The sequence below is a fragment of the Malaya genurostris genome, chromosome 3, assembly GCF_030247185.1.
Source record: "Malaya genurostris strain Urasoe2022 chromosome 3, Malgen_1.1, whole genome shotgun sequence".
Classification (NCBI taxonomy): domain Eukaryota; kingdom Metazoa; phylum Arthropoda; class Insecta; order Diptera; family Culicidae; genus Malaya; species Malaya genurostris.
This window is the reverse complement of record NC_080572.1, coordinates 185,087,116-185,103,271: the sequence shown is the minus strand read 5'-3', so window position 1 is coordinate 185,103,271 and position 16,156 is coordinate 185,087,116. Positions and strand designations below refer to the sequence as shown.

Sequence of the window (16,156 nt, the reverse complement as noted above, 5' to 3'; positions counted from 1 at the left end):
TCAACGAATTCTATAGCTCGTCTCGCCAAAGAACACTTGCCAGCTGGCAAGCTTCTTGGGATAAAGATGATCTGGGTCGGTGGATGCACTCAATTATTCCGAAAATATCGACAAAGGCATGGTTCAGGGGACTGGATGTGAGTAGAGATTTCATTCGTGTGATGTCTACACTCATGTCCAATCACTACACGTTAGATGCACATCTCCTTCGAATTGGGCTCTCCGAGACTAATCATTGTGCTTGTGGCGAAGGTTATCGAGATATTGATCATGTCGTTTGGACATGCGTGGAGTATCGTGATGTCAACTAACTCTCAACTAATAAATTCTTTGCGTACCCAAGGTAGACTATCCAATATCCCAGTTCGAAACATTCTTGCTTGTCGTGACCTTTCATACATGAAACTTATTTATCATTTCATAAAGAAAACTGGAGTTTCAATTTAATAAAGGCCCCTTTCAAGACTTAGTTCTGATCCCAGCTGCGTCCATGAGTTCAACCAATAGCTAAATTAGAATAAAAATAATGTAATGATACAAACAAACTCGAAACAGTTTATGAAATTATTAACAAAATGTCTGAAAATAACAGCTTATTTTATAATTTATAGAAGTTAATCGTTTGGTTCAAATAATATTTCCGAGTAGATTTCATAATTAATGACGAGTTACCTAAGATGATATTTAAGTAATAAGAGAATATGTTTTAATAAATGCAAAACGTTGTGACTATGTTAGAATTAAATTAGGATAAGAATATTATGTAAAAGTGATGCTACGGCGAAGAAAAACTTATGTAAACTGCCTTAAGAAATAAACGTATTTATGATATTTTTATTTTCACTGAAGTCGGTATGTCATTGCATTGGCTGTGCCGGAACGGAAACGGAACGGAAGGGTTCCGATAAAAAAGAACACTGACGGCGCACTGAAGGCACTTTCACTGAACCGTCACGGAACTGAAATGTGTGAATAGTCCTTTAAAGTTGGCGTTTTTCCTATGCATGTACGTTGTTTGTGATAGATTCCAACGTAAACGGTATCATGAATTTGACATACTTTCGAACGAATCGTAAACTAGAATGAGGGTGCTTGTCAGAAACTGCAACCTAAGCGACCTAAGCATTGATCCGCTAACCCAAGACAAAGTCAAAAATCCATAAGTATCATTACTTAAGGTGAAGGTCAAACCAAAAAAGTAATCGAAGATGAACAGAATCATTGGAAAACTAACTGTCAAGAATTTATTTCGAATCTTATTTTTGCAGAGCATTTACTTGTTATAAGTGGTCGTTTTTAAGAATTTCAATACATTGTCAAAGAAAAAAATAATGAATGCAAAAATCACGATAAAATAAACTAGATACAACTTTTCATGAAAACTGATAATAATAAACTGATTTGGTAGTGTGTGTTCCATTATTATTTATCATTATATTTTTGCATGTTTAGAGCTAATACGGAAACTTGTTATTCTATGCCGTACAATTTGAGCGTACGATCCATACTTGTTGAGGCGACATATTGGGCGTGCTTTCCGAATCGAATTCCGGTTGCTAGTGCAGTATGATCGTTGAATACTTTCAATTCTTGCCACTGTTTGCACAAGAATATTCTGTAAAAACAGTGATGGAATAATTATTCGTTACAATTCAGAACAATATCACATATTTTACCTGATATCGGTTCCTGCAATGGACAAATAAGTACCGCTTTGGTCAAAGCACAGATCTTTAACTTCGTATCCCTCGTCCAAGGTGATGGTTTTGAAATTTTTCAACTTTCTCAAATCCCACAGTTTGATGCACGCATCATCGGCCGCGGTAGCCAAATAGTAACCGTTTTCGGAAAAGGAAATTGCCGTGATGGGTCCCGTGTGTCCGGGGAAATTTGCCACATTGCTCTGTTCTTTGAGATCCCAAATTTTAACTTGCGAGTCCTCGGTTCCCGTTCCGAAAATCAATCCATCCGGATGGAATTGAGCGGTTGTCAAGCCAATGTCGGCTGTATCGGGGACCTTCGTCAGCAAACGACCAGTGCGGATATCGGAAAATGCCCAATGCTTGTCGGAAGACGTGGACAGTACGTAATCTCCCGTGGGATGCAGCGAGAGACCTGTCACCGGACCATCGTGACACCGAAGTAATAGTTGTGTTTGAGATGTTGGCACGTGCCAGATGCGGATGCACGCATCCGGAGACGCGGTTATAACCGTATCGTCCTCCGGATGAAAAATAACCTTCGTCACCTTCTTGGTGTGTCCTTTGAGGATTGCCACAATCTGCTCGGTGTCCTTGTTGAACACAGTTGCGTTTCTATCATTTCCACCAGTAAGGATCTTGCTCTGATCGGAATGATTAATGTCTAGTGCTAGAATTCCAGGAACACTAGCCGAATGTAAACCCGGATGAGAAGCCAACGTAAGAAATCCTCGTATCTTTTCGGCACTAACCAATTCTTCTGGAACGGTACGGCCTTTCTTTTTTCGTTCCTGCGTAAGCACCGTTGCTTTATCTTGTAACTTCTGTATAACTTCGACACTCATGCCAGCCTGTTCGATTGGTTGGATCGCAACTCCACCCGCTTCGGCAGCGATTGATGGCTGCTGAATAACGCTCGATTGAATCGAACCCATTCCGGTCTGTGGTTTCAGCGTAGCTAAAGCTTCGCGAGCGGCAGCTACTTCCTTGTTCAAACGGGCAATTACACGACAAGCAGCATCATGCTGGTACAAGGCGTGTGACAATTCTTGGCGAGCCGTTTGCAGCTGCTGCCTTTGAGTGTAAGCGTGCAGCATCAGTGCGTCCCATTCGTCTTGCATCATTTTCAGTGTCGCTGGAATACTTGTGGCGCTTGGTGGTTTCGGTCGAACGATTGGAGGAGCTAAAATGTAATAGTAGTGATTTACAAAAACAAATGAAGTGGTCTAAAGTCGTTGCTAGATGGACTTACTTTTGACTTCGATCAATTCCTCTGCCTTCAATGGCTCACCATTGATCGGATCGCACTCATTTTCGACGATGTATTTCTCAATCAGTCGCTTTTCAAAAATTGCCCCCGATCTGGGCGAAACGACTGGATGTTCCGGGATTTCATTGGATACTGCAAAGCAAAACAATCGATAAACATAACCTCACACCTTTTTCGGCTTCTGTTCATGCTGCGATTATTGAATTTTCAAACCAATATACTTACTGCTACAAACAAGCGACATTTCTTTTAGTTAAGTTTAGCCGATATTTGTTCGAGGATAGCAGTATTTCACTTAATATCACTTGTTTCGAACTGAAAATTTAGCGAAACAGCAGACAGCTTTGCATAGTTCGTTTTTTGACAGTTTGAGTATCGTTTCGCGACATTCAGTTGGGGTTACACGCTCAGCCGTGTTCTTATCGTTCTCGTGTTTTTTCACGATGTGAGCCGCATCATCAGGTAGCACATTTAACACCTCTAGCACCAATCACCATTCTTGTTTGTGAATCCATCTCCGCAATTATCTTATGAATGATGAATGCCAAAGCAGCTGATGACGTTGGCCATAAGTGATGTGATATGCATTTATTTCTCCGATTTGCAGTACGAAAATTACATTCCACACTGAGTTGATGCATGTACAGTAATTATCTGTTTTTAGAAGAATCTGAAGGCTGTGAAAATGACTTTTAACCTACGGCAAGTGTATGCCTTTGCAAGGGAATACCACCGGAAGAAAGACAACCAGAAAGATGTTCAGTACGGAACAGCCGGATTTCGATCACAGTAAGTAGGAAATTTAAGAGATTATATAGTTCTGCTTTTACCAATCAGTGTGCTTTCACTTGATGATGCATAATTGATGCACTCAAGTGCCAGTAGATGTGGAACGCTAGATCCGGATTGTTACGTATGCGTAACAATTTTTCAATCGTTTAAAGTATGACAAGTGCATATTAGTCATAAATAAACTAATCACATCCCCTTTTCTGTTTTATGTAGCGCTGATAATCTCGACTATGTGATGTACCGGATGGGACTGCTGGCAACATTACGATCCCGTGCTAAAGGAGGTCAAGTGATCGGTGTAATGATAACGGCATCGCACAATCCCGAACAGGACAATGGAGTAAAACTGATTGATCCACGGGGTGAAATGTTGGAACAACGGTGGGAACAGCTAGCCACCGCGTTAGTCAACATAAGCGATACGGAACTGGAGAGCCAGATTGCCAAGCTCTGTTCCGACGAAGGAATCGATAATAACAACCCGGCCAAGGTGTATGTCGGTATGGACACCCGTTACCATAGCCCACAGTTGGCAAAAGCCGTCCTAAATGGCATTGCGGCTATGAAGGGCAGTGTAAGGGACTTCGGCATAGTGACCACTCCGATGCTTCACTACTTCGTCACGTGTTCCAACACTAATATGGCGTATGGACTGCCGACCGAGGAGGGTTATATGAACAAACTGATCACTGCCTTCAAGAGCATTAGAGGAACCGTATTTGAGAAAGGAAATTATATTCATAAGGTTTATTATGATGGAGCCAATGGTGTTGGTTCCTTGAAGATGTTGGGTTTCATCAAGAAATTGGATGGTTATCTAGATGTAAAAGTGTTCAACAGCAATGGGAAAATCAATTTTAACTGTGGAGCGGATTTTGTAAAGACTAATCAACGAGCACCCGAAGGAATTCCTGAGCTAGAACCGAATGCGCGTTGTGTTTCGGTAGATGGCGATGCCGATCGGGTCGTTTATTATTTCACTGATGACGCAGGTGTATTTCATTTACTAGATGGAGACCGAATCGCAACTTTGATAGCTGGGTGAGGTTTTTGTATTTCTTTTCGATTTTCTTTCCGTTCAACTAATTCGCAAACCTTAACAGATATCTGAAAGATCTGGTGGGTAAATGTGGTGTGCAGCTAGAGATGGGTCTCGTCCAAACTGCCTACGCAAACGGAGCGTCCACGGACTATATCATAAACCAACTGGTATTACGAAAAATTTAAAAAAATTACCGCGCTTTTTTTCAATTGTGATTTACTTTAGAATGTTCCTGTTGCGTGTGTCTCCACTGGTGTAAAACATTTGCATCACAAAGCGTTAGATTACGACATCGGTGTCTATTTTGAAGCTAATGGCCATGGTACTATTATTTACAGTCAAAACGCTAAAGCTAAGATCGCGGCATCCAGTAGTGATCTTTCGCTGGCCCAGGAGCAACGCGATGCTGCCAAATTACTTCTTCAGACTATTGATCTAACCAACGAAACCGTTGGTGATGCTATTTCTGACATGCTACTGGTAGAAACGGTGCTCCACTCCAAGGGATGGGCACTTAGCGATTGGCTTGCGACGTATTCCGACTTACCGAACGTGCTGATGAAAATAAAAGTTGAGAATAGAAACGTGATCACTACCACCGATGCGGAGAGAGTGTGTGTCACACCGGAAGGATTACAAGATGCTATCAATGCAATAGTCGCCAAGTACAGCAAAGGAAGATCATTTATGCGTCCTTCCGGGACGGAGGACGTCGTGCGCGTGTATGCCGAGGCTAGTACCAAGGAAAATACCTTAGAGCTAGCTCTCGAGGTGGCGAATGTTGTCTACGAGAAAGCCGGCGGTGTTGGAGCTCGACCAGAGCTACCAAGGATTTGAATAAGACAGATTGGTTCCCGGTTGTGAAATGAAATGTGCTAAGCGATACTGCCATTGTTTTATACAGGACCAAACAGATTTCCATATTGAGATTAAAATTATTAAAGATAAAAATATTTTATTTTACGTTTTGTTCGCATCAATAAAATTTGTTTAATCGATTGGTAACAACTTATTTCCTTCGAAATTTTACTAGATTTCAGATTTTTTTCTCTTATTGGACGGCATTTATTTTTCATCAGAATTGAATCACAACTTTAATTGTTACTTGTTTAGATATCCATAGTAAAATTAAAATGTCACTGCAGTCCTAAGGGGCTTCTGATTCGCAGATCGCGCATTCGTCCATTGATTCGTTGCAGCTGAAAGCATCATTATAAGTTTTCGCCGTTCTCGCCCATAGGGCCGAGTGTCATATGTCTGAACCAATTTTCACAAACTTAGATTTAAATGAAAGATCTCGTGGCTTCATAGCTTGCTATTGAATTGATCCGGATCGAACTTTCGGTTCTGGAGTAACAAGGTAAAATGTTGTTACTCCAGACTTGCTTAAACAAATCAAAGAAAGTCGGTGTGTCATTTTATGCGTTTGTATTCAATCATACGCCATTGTATTGTATTATATTAAATTTGCTTTCAAAATACAACTGAACATTATCTTACAACAACCTTCCGCCGTGCTATATATCGACATTCAATGCTATATTTTGAAGCAACGAAACCTTAATAATAACAGTGCAAGGAAATTGAATAGCTGCATTAAATCAATGTCATGATATTGATAAAAAGTGGAGTAGTTCTATGATTTAAAGCTAGTGTAAGTTTACCTTTATTTACCAATATGTGTCGGCAGTACAGAAGTAAAATGGATTACCGAGGAAAATTGGTCTTTTGCTTACATCAAAACAACACTGTTAACATTATGCAGTGTTATGCATTGGAAACATATATAAATTTTATGTAAAATTGTGAAAAGACTATAATATTATTAGAGATAAAGTAAGATTCTTATCTGCGAATTAAATATGTCAAGGTTCCAGGTGAAAGGTGCTAACTACGAAACCAGAGATCCACGGTTTATGGGTTCAAATCCGAATAAATATATAAATAATAGGCCATAAACAACATTAATAGTGATCGTCAGTTCGGGTTTACATCTCATCCAAGTCAGTCGATAAAACAAAACCGCGTACGTTGGGGACAGAAGAAACCAAGTACAGTATTGTGTAGTGAACAATAGACCTCGAAAATGAGTGAACCAAACGAACAAAAGCTACCGCCGGTACGAAAGAATACAATTATTGTTGACTTTAGACAGTGCAGAATTCGACCTTCGATACGAGAACTTGAAGGTTTGCTTAAGGAGCAAATGCATCTTGACATTAAACGTGTGCATTTACTTCAATGCAACAAGACCAATAATGTTGGTTATATCCAGTTCTATAAAGAGTTGGATGCAATTCAATTCGCTAAAGACAATAATAATGTGCACTATGTGGAGCATGAAAATATCAAGTACAACATTCCAGTATATATGGAAGATAGTGCTATAGAAGTGCGTGTGCATGATCTTCCCTCAAGCGTCATCGATCCTTATATTCGCCATACCATGTCCCAATACGGGGAGATTCTCTCTATCGAAAAAGAAAAGTGAAAGAATTTTTTCCCCGGTATTCTAAATGGCGTACGTTTGTTACGCATGCGCTTGAGGAGGCCTATACCTTCTTATGTGACATTCGGTCAGGATACAAGAATACCGTGCAAATCACTTGTTACCTATGACAATCAGATGGCCACATGTCAATATTGCAAAAAAGCTGTTCACTACGGTAAGCCATGTGATAAACCGGACAAGGAGACAACTATAACCCCCTAGAAAAAGGGTGACAACGAGATCCAATACAAAAAATTTTTTATCTAAAAACTCAGCTAAATCGGCCACGTAAAGCTTGTACGCAAATAGGCCTGAATAAAATATCTTTTAAATAAATTAATAGTGATCTTCATTTATTTATGTTGAATATTAAATATCTTTTTCAATATTTGAATTTCATTCGTAACTCATTATTTAAGCACTCTTACTGCTTTGTGACATCTATAAACCACAGTTGAAATTGTTACCATCGATAAAGTAGATATTTGCATTATAGCTACTTTAATAATGTGCAATTCCTGTTTCACCTATCAGATCCTATAAGAGTCTAATAATCGCCCTTTTCAGCTTTATAATACACGCAGAAAAATTTTATTTAAATTTTATTATATTACACTTTATTTTCATTATCCTTTGATTCAAACACATTTGATATTTACATCAAAGCAAATTATTATTATAAATAAATAAAATCACATTAAATTCAAATATATTGTTCTTTGAATTCAAATATATTTCATTTCATTCCACTTGGAATCAAATACAATTTTTATTTGATTCAAAGCAAATTAGTTTTGTTTCTAAAATCAGGCTTTCGTGAGACTGTGTGTAAATTCAATGATGGATTTTTTTTAAATTCAATAAAGTATTATTTGAAAAGAAGTTTTGACTATTTTTTCTTCTTTTTTCGCCTCTTCGAGCCAGAAAAACTGTATGACTCTATGTACGGGGTTGGGAATCGAACCCAGGTGGGATGCGTGAAAGGCATCGACTAACACATCACGCTATACCCGTCCCCACATTGACTAATTATTGTAAATTATTTTTTTTATTTATTATTTCATGCATTTTGTGCGCTCAGCTAGGTACGGTTGGGGTATTGACTCCTCTACTTCCTTCCTTTCAAAATTTTCCAAAAGCTCTGCTGTGAAACCGTTCTCTGGAATGAATACAAATGTGCATAAATAATTCATAACCTACCTATCCTATGAAAGCACTCACTATGGTATCGCACAATTATAACGATTTCAATAGTGCAGATAGTTTCAATTCGTCAACTGCTTCGAAAATTATTACTTTCTCGAACGAGGTTTTCCGTTTGAGCGATGTAACAAAATGAAATCTTAGAAAAAGTTCTGTTAAATATCACAAAATCAACTAGTCCCAATGTTTGATTCAATGAAAATGTTTTAGAATCAATAATCACTGGCATTTGATTCAAGGACGACAAATTTTAATCAACACCCATGAATTTGAAGCTAAGACTCTATATATTTGATTAAGTTTAATTCCAAAGTCTACATAATTTTTAATTCATAATTTTTTAATTCAAAAATAATTTTATTCAATTCAAACAATTGTTTGAAATTGATTTAAAGACTTAATATATTAGAATATAATGTGTTCTATTTCTCTGCGTGTAGCATTGTAAAAACATGTGTAACTCCGCTGCATTCAATCAATTTCTTTACGCGAATTTTTAAAGCTGAAATAATGTACAGCTTTGAAAACCCCAAACACCCGAGATGTTGGTTACGATAGCACTTGCTGGAGCGTTTTACCTTGCTACCGTGCTGGACCTTCTAGTATGCACATCCCTTCTTCTTTAGAATGCCAAAAAACGTAGCTGGTGCTATCCGTCTAATTCATTTGTAGACTGGCAACTTTGCAAGTATTGACAACTCGAAGTCAATTGAAAAAGGGAAAATTTTCTGATGCAACATCGTCAAATCGCAATTTTGTAAGTTTTTCGTGAAATATTGGAAGACTCCAGTTATCTCAAGTGCAATTCAGGAAAACACGGATCAAGTTATCATGGCAGAAGATGATGCGGTGAGTTTTTCTCTATAGAACCATGTTTTTAACTTTTTGAAAAACTGCCATGCTGGAATATGGACTAGTAAAAATGGCAGTCACTTTAGAGGTTAATATATTGACAGTTTATTAGGTTTTGAATTGTCTTATCGAAAAAAAGAGTGATTTGGTTGAAATTAAGAGAATTGATTCTATTTGGTGATCTAATTTGCTCTCGTATGTACAGATATTTGACCCTTCCTTGATGAAGAAAAAGAAAAAGAAGAAGACTCCTTTTGATTTGGACGGTGCAGCGGGAGAAGAGAATGCGGATGTTGATACTAATGTCACTAGCGATTCGGCTACTCAAGGAGATGCGGCTATAGGCAGTGAAGCTGATGCGGCCGGTGACTTGAAGGATAATTTGGAATTTGAAAGTTTCGGAATTAAGAAAAAGAAGAAGAAGAAACCTTTTTTCAATTTGGATGAATTGGATAATGCCCTGCCAGTCTTGGATGCTGGAACGGATGCCGAAAGGGAAAACAAGGAAGGTCGCGTGGATGATGGGGACGGTGGTGTCTTTGGAGCTGGTGATGATGGACTAGACGATGACGATATGAAGATTGATTTCAGCATGAAGAAGAAGAAGAAAAAGAAGAAAGATCTGACTGAACTGATGGAAGCTGAGGAGCAAGCCCGAGAGGATGAGAAAGAAAATGGTAAGTTGCAATGTATCAAACTATTACTTCGCGAAATAGCATACTGCATATCTGTGGATGAGGTTATCATGATAAATTTTAAAATTACATGCCTTACGGATAACGATGGTTGTGAAACGGACTTTGGTACATAATAATTTTTTTTAAATATTCCATTTAGTGTAGCAAACTGATTGTATTATTTCTCTACAGTGGATGAACACAGCACAACGTGGGCTGGATCAGATCGTGACTACACGTATGATGAGCTATTGCAACGCGTCTTTGAGATAATTTTGGACAAAAATCCCGATATGGCCGGTGGTCGGAAACCCAAATTTGTGATGCGCCCTCCTCAAGTGCTACGTGTCGGAACGAAAAAGACTTCCTTTGCGAACTTTACCGAAATTTGTCGAACTCTGCATAGGCAACCGAAGCATTTATTGGATTTCCTACTAGCCGAATTGGGTACCAGCGGTTCGGTGGATGGAAACTCACAACTTATTATCAAGGGCAGATTCCAGCCGAAACAGATCGAGAACGTTTTGCGACGATACATCAAGGAGTATGTGACCTGTCATACCTGCCGTTCGCCTGAAACCATCCTCCAGAAAGACACCCGCCTGTTCTTCTTGCAGTGCGAAACTTGCGGGTCACGCTGCTCAGTGGCCAGTATTAAGTCTGGTTTCCAGGCCGTCACCAGCAAGCGTGCTGCTATTCGTGCGAAAACGGCCTAATTTGGTCCATGCTTGTTTTCTAATAACTAGTTTTATGAAAAATTCGATTGACCAGAAAAACATGGCAATTTAGTAAGCGCTGAATAGATAAAAGTTGGTACCATTAACGTGTGTAATATTTTTAATTAGTTCAGTGGCACAAGTGTGTAGAAATTACTAAATTGTATAAACTTGAGACCGGTATAATAAAATGCACTATAACCCATTCCAACGTAGTTCCAACTTTGCTTCGAAAATTTCAGTCTGGTTTTATGAACAACCTAAAGAGGCCGAATATTCGCGTTCATAACACGTTGCTAAATGAGTTTTCCAGAATACTTCCGCTGATTTTCCACCTTTGTCTTCGTCGGCATACATACTATGTGCGTAAATTGATACTTGGTCAGACCAATTTATGAATGGTCGGCCGATAGCAAAACAACGGCTTCCTAGCTTGAAACCTTCCAATCTTCGTTGACAGCGGGTTTTCACCAAACCGAGAAGCAATTTCAGAGCTGCTTTGTGATCCGGATTTTCAGGTACCTTGTCTTCATTCAATGGAGTTCCTGTCTTCAGAATATCTTCACAATTGCTTACTTTAATTAGGTTGTCTGGAAAAGAAAAAAACGTAAAATCAGTTGTGTAGCATTCGGACTGATTATTTCATATTAAAATATTCAAATTTCATGAATATAATTTTTACATCCGAGATGTTCGTTTAACGCACCCAAATCTTTAGGTAAACCATGGGCGAAATGTACTTCTACTGTTCCGGATCCGTCATCTAACTGGTATATATGAGTATTGTTGTGTTCCTTAACTTTTTTTGGAATAATTCTTCCGTAGACCATTACGTTTTTGAAATCAATTCCAAACAAAGTTGCAAGCTGCACATCTTGGTAGAAATCGATGAGATGAACATGGGCAACTTGTAGGGTAATTAGCTCGGTAACCGGTTTTTTATTACGATTAAATTGCTTTTGTGATTGTTTGCGATGATTTGGAATGTTGCACAAAAAATTTTCAAATTCGCTAGTAAATTCATCATTGGTTAAGTCGATTGTCTCAATGTTTGGCACATCGGGTTGTACAAGATAACGTGGAATGTTTTGTTCAATGTCTGATTCAGTATCAGGTTCAGCTTTAATTTGAACATGTTCATTATTCATAACTGCGCAGAAGTTCAGTTATACAACTGAACCAAAATGAAAACAATTAACCCAAATTATATGCTCAAATAATAAATAACATAAACGACATAAACAGTTTGCTCATTCTATACACGGAGCCAGAAAAGTACTGTGTCGACCAGGGTTGCCACATTTAAATCTGCATTTTTCAGAAGAAAAATCTGTAAATCTGTATCGAGAGCTCAAAAACCTGTATTGAAAATCTGTATATAGAAAGTGATAAGAATTCGAAGCACAACGGAATGAAAAGTTTTTAGAACTCAAATTTAAATAAACCAAAACTTTTCTAAGTCTGAATTTTATGATTTTGTAGTTGAAAAAACGCTGGAAGTTGTTTTTGCGTTGGAGCCTTTCGAAATTGAGGTTTGACGAAAAACTTTCCAAATCCAATCTGAAAGTGAAACTTAATCTGATCAATTGGCAATCTTTCTTCTTTACTACCTTACGTTATAGTCGAGGCCATCATCTTTCCATCTTATCAGAAGCAATTTTTGAAAGCATACGCAATTACGCTACACTAGTTGTAACTAAAAGTAAGCATAAACAAATCTTTGTTGGCAGATATAACATCTGTGTTTACTGTCCTTAACATACTCTTTTATATAAGTTTCTTCCTCTTTTTAGAATTAACACACAATCAGGATAATGTTTTCACTTTGAAAAAAAAATCAGTACCATTATTTAATACATTTCAACACGATCATTTTACAATTTTTAGGCCACGCTATCAAAAATCTGTACAAATCTGCATTTTTTGCCAAAAATCTGTAATCTGCATATACAGAACGACGACACGACCAGGCACTTCGAAGAAAAATCGAACTAAAAAGTGTCTGTGAGCGATTTACCGCCAGTTACCACAAATATAGCGACCCCTTGATAATGATAAAAACATTGTTCTGGAGCAACACTGTTTAAGTTGCTATAAACAAGTTACCAAGGAGCCCCGCATAAATAAACATTTTGAGGAAGTTGTGGAATAGTTCAAAAAAATAAAATTTTGTGCCTCCATTGCCACTTTCTAAGAACGACTTAAGAAGTGAACAGCCAAATTCTACATCCTTCGTGGTAAGTGCTTAAATTGTATTCCTGAGCTACCATCATAACGTATTGCATCTGTTTTCATTTAGCTAACTCAGGTTCTATTCTTTGCAGTTCTCTGTCAACGGAAACCGTCCGAGATGCAAGAGCGGTATACTATTTCCTGACAAATCCTAATCTACAGTGTATTTTCGTTTTTCTGAAATTAACATATTTCTATACCATAAAGAAATAAGAATTGAAGCAAGAACTCGTAATCCATTCACTAAATTTATTTCTTACAAATGCATTAATTAATCTGAGGAGAATGATAAATATGGTGACGAATAAAACAAAACGACTTTCCTTAGTGAGTCCAAGTTTTTCAAGGCTGTACATTCGATCATTTAAAGAACTTGCAACTTACTGCACAAACGTTCCACTCGATACAGCCGTTGGTCCATTTCAATTATTCGTTGTGAAATATCCATTTGCAATTGGGTTTGTTTACATTTCTTATGTCCTCAATATGCAGTAACCAAGGTTATGGTCACTGTTATTCAAAATCAATAACTTATCAATTTGTGCTGCCAGTTTCAAAAATATTTCGAACGATTCCGTTTTGACATTACCAGTTACTGAGGGGTAGTTAAATTTACGATACAGTTTCGATAGACGAGTGGCAGGTCGTGTCGTCGTACAGATTCTTGGTCACAAATTCATCTGAAAAATCTGTAAAATGCAGATTAATCTGTATATGTGGCAACCCTGGTGTCGACTGCCCTAAATCATACACTCAGAAAAATAAAATGGTAACTGTTACTATATAGAGGGCCAACTTGACCATGAGCGTATAGTGGTTTTCAGCCGACTATGAAATCAGATGATTTCAACAATGGTCAAGTTCATGTTTACTATGAATGGTATCGGCTCTATAATAGTAATATTGAACAGTGTATTGTATGAATAACTAATACGATTGAGATGGTTAGCCTAACCATGACCGAATATTTTTTTTATATTGTAGTTCTTGCTATAACCAGAGTCATGGTATTTTTGACATTTCACTTCTAGTTATTTCGAAACTAAAGGCAGTGGTTGATTCAACAATGCTGAAGATCAGCAAAACATGAGCTAATGTTAAAAAGTTTTATGAATTTAAATTCTAAAATAAGAACAACAAAATAATTTCATTAAACTCTATTTTATTTTCGCATCAAATCAAATAATAATATACCTGGTGAAATATTGCTTAGCATTGCTTGATAGCATCAGTTGATTCAAGGTTCTGTCCGGTGGAGTTTTTCCTGAAGCAGGAAAGAAATTATTAGCCAAGTCCAGATGCAAACCTCGATACTCACCTGCGACTTTCCGTGGGATTCGAGCGAATTGAATCCGGGAATCAAATGATAATCTTCCTTTTCATCAATCGCTTGATGTTGTTTCTACAGCGACCGATAATGAATAATAAACCGTATACGAGATGTTGATTTCACTGGAAAACATAACAGTTGCCGGAAAAACTGTTGAAAAATTGAATTTCAACCTCGGAAACTAGTAAGGCTACAAACTTTACCTACCTGCAAGACCTACCAAAGTACACAGTCACAATATAGAATATTTTGTTCAAATCCATCACTGATGTGTTACCCAGGTACGACATTTTCTGCCAAATTGTAACTTTATGTGACAATAACAGTACACCCGTTCATTGACAATTTGTATAGTCAGCACAAATGTAATACATAGTAGGTTGAAAAACACTATACGATAATGTGCTTACTACATAAATTCTGTTGATATGGACTACATCAATAGTGTTTTCAAACTTCATAATCGTGTTTTAAACCATGTATCTAATTATGGTAACATTATTAAACTCTGGACATATTTACATGGTAGCGATAACTATTTAGCACCTCATATATACAAGGCTCGAGAGCAATTTCACCTTACTAGAAATTGTGATTTTAACTATCTATTCTTATATTTGAGATGACTACCATTGTCAGGATGACCATGCCAGAAAAGTCATAAATACAAATAGTTTAGTCAAGTCGTAGTCTTTGTTGTCTAGTAATTTACACAGTACAGATGGTGAATAGTCATATATCATGGTTGTTGCTACTATTTAAGCGTATAGTTGAAATGACAATGGAAAACAGGTTACGGTTACTATGGTATTTTGCTCAGTGTATACACTGTGAAAAGTTATAGTACCCGTAATCTTTTTCTCATGGTCATTTAAAAGAAAGCCTTGATCATTCGGTTTTGTGAAATTTGACCTTCTGTTTTAATCGATTGGCGACAAACCAATCCTTGGGACCTTTTTGACAAACCAATCCTTGAGACCTTTTTGTGAATGCTTTACAGTATTTTCTTCATCCATTGTTTTTTTTTACATTTCCGAGCCTAAAGCGGCCCTTACACGAGTCATTAAAAATGTCATTACTAAAAAATCATATCATTTTAATGAACGTGTAATGGTGCACTAATGACGAGATTTCTAACAAATTTGAAATACATCATTACTTAGTCATCATTTAAAATGACATTTTTAATGCTCGTGTAAGGGCCGCTTATCAGTTCAACCACAGACTAACAGACAGGACACCCAAATTAGATTCTTCAATAATTTTAACGGTCATTTCGAATATTCCTTTAGTTAGGACAGTACTCACATGTGTCATGATGGCGCCACGCTACCCTATCCTGTCTGTCATCTAGATTGTGTTTATTTTTTTCATTTACCAACAGAGTTGCCATTTATACAGAATTATCTATAATGTATTGATTTGTATACGTCCATGCGAATTTCATGCAGGATACAGATTTAATACATATTGCCAGAACTATATACATAATTGTGCCTACTTCTCATCCTCTAACGCAATACAAAATTGAACCCGTTTTGTTACAATATTTACTTGCTTCTGGTGTGCCGCCACTTAATTTCGGGTGAAAACTACCAACAAAATAAAAAATAGTCCAGATGAACAACGTTCAGTCAAATAAATGGTTACCTTCCAACATCGCGAAAAAGTTAAATATATTATCAACATAATCCAATAATTTATTGTGACGAAATATTTTGATGAAATCAGGCATCCTTGCAAGCAGCTGATCGGTGTTGACAAACGAGGGGAAACCAACTAGTAAAAAAACATTTACATAACACAAGGGGTGTTCAGATAGTAAATAGTTCGCACAGTACAATATAGGTG

The 16,156-nt window shown here is 37.4% G+C and overlaps 4 protein-coding genes across 5 annotated transcripts; 2 read left to right on the top strand and 2 right to left on the bottom strand.

The window, feature by feature from the left end:
• Nucleotides 1-1,300: 1,300 nt before the first annotated feature.
• LOC131436280 (pre-mRNA-processing factor 19) lies at nt 1,301-3,363 on the bottom strand. The gene is made up of 4 exons (XM_058604919.1): nt 3,196-3,363; nt 2,953-3,102; nt 1,677-2,883; nt 1,301-1,615 (listed from the first exon to the last, which is right to left on the bottom strand). Exons 1-4 carry the CDS (start codon nt 3,212-3,214, stop codon nt 1,471-1,473), a joined length of 1,521 nt encoding a protein of 506 aa, XP_058460902.1. The 5' UTR covers nt 3,215-3,363; the 3' UTR covers nt 1,301-1,470.
• A 136-nt stretch (nt 3,364-3,499) lies between these two features.
• LOC131436279 (phosphoacetylglucosamine mutase) lies at nt 3,500-5,802 on the top strand. The gene is made up of 5 exons (XM_058604918.1): nt 3,500-3,576; nt 3,635-3,759; nt 3,976-4,803; nt 4,866-4,971; nt 5,030-5,802. Exons 1-5 carry the CDS (start codon nt 3,553-3,555, stop codon nt 5,639-5,641), a joined length of 1,695 nt encoding a protein of 564 aa, XP_058460901.1. The 5' UTR covers nt 3,500-3,552; the 3' UTR covers nt 5,642-5,802.
• Nucleotides 5,803-9,178: 3,376 nt separating this feature from the next.
• On the top strand, nt 9,179-10,948 carry LOC131436993 (eukaryotic translation initiation factor 2 subunit 2). 2 transcript variants are annotated; one of them, XM_058606013.1, is made up of 4 exons: nt 9,179-9,347; nt 9,556-10,028; nt 10,119-10,153; nt 10,220-10,948. In XM_058606013.1, exons 1-4 carry the CDS (start codon nt 9,330-9,332, stop codon nt 10,741-10,743), a joined length of 1,050 nt encoding a protein of 349 aa, XP_058461996.1. In that variant the 5' UTR covers nt 9,179-9,329; the 3' UTR covers nt 10,744-10,948. The 2 variants fall into 2 exon arrangements, with proteins under 2 accessions (XP_058461996.1, XP_058461997.1); XM_058606014.1 differs by lacking the exon at nt 10,119-10,153 and having other exon boundaries at nt 9,556-10,027.
• Nucleotides 10,942-11,999, bottom strand: LOC131436994 (uncharacterized). Its single transcript, XM_058606015.1, has 2 exons — nt 11,450-11,999; nt 10,942-11,333 (listed from the first exon to the last, which is right to left on the bottom strand). The coding sequence occupies exons 1-2, from the start codon at nt 11,889-11,891 to the stop codon at nt 10,993-10,995; spliced, it is 783 nt and encodes a 260-aa protein (XP_058461998.1). The 5' UTR covers nt 11,892-11,999; the 3' UTR covers nt 10,942-10,992.
• Nucleotides 12,000-16,156: the final 4,157 nt, after the last annotated feature.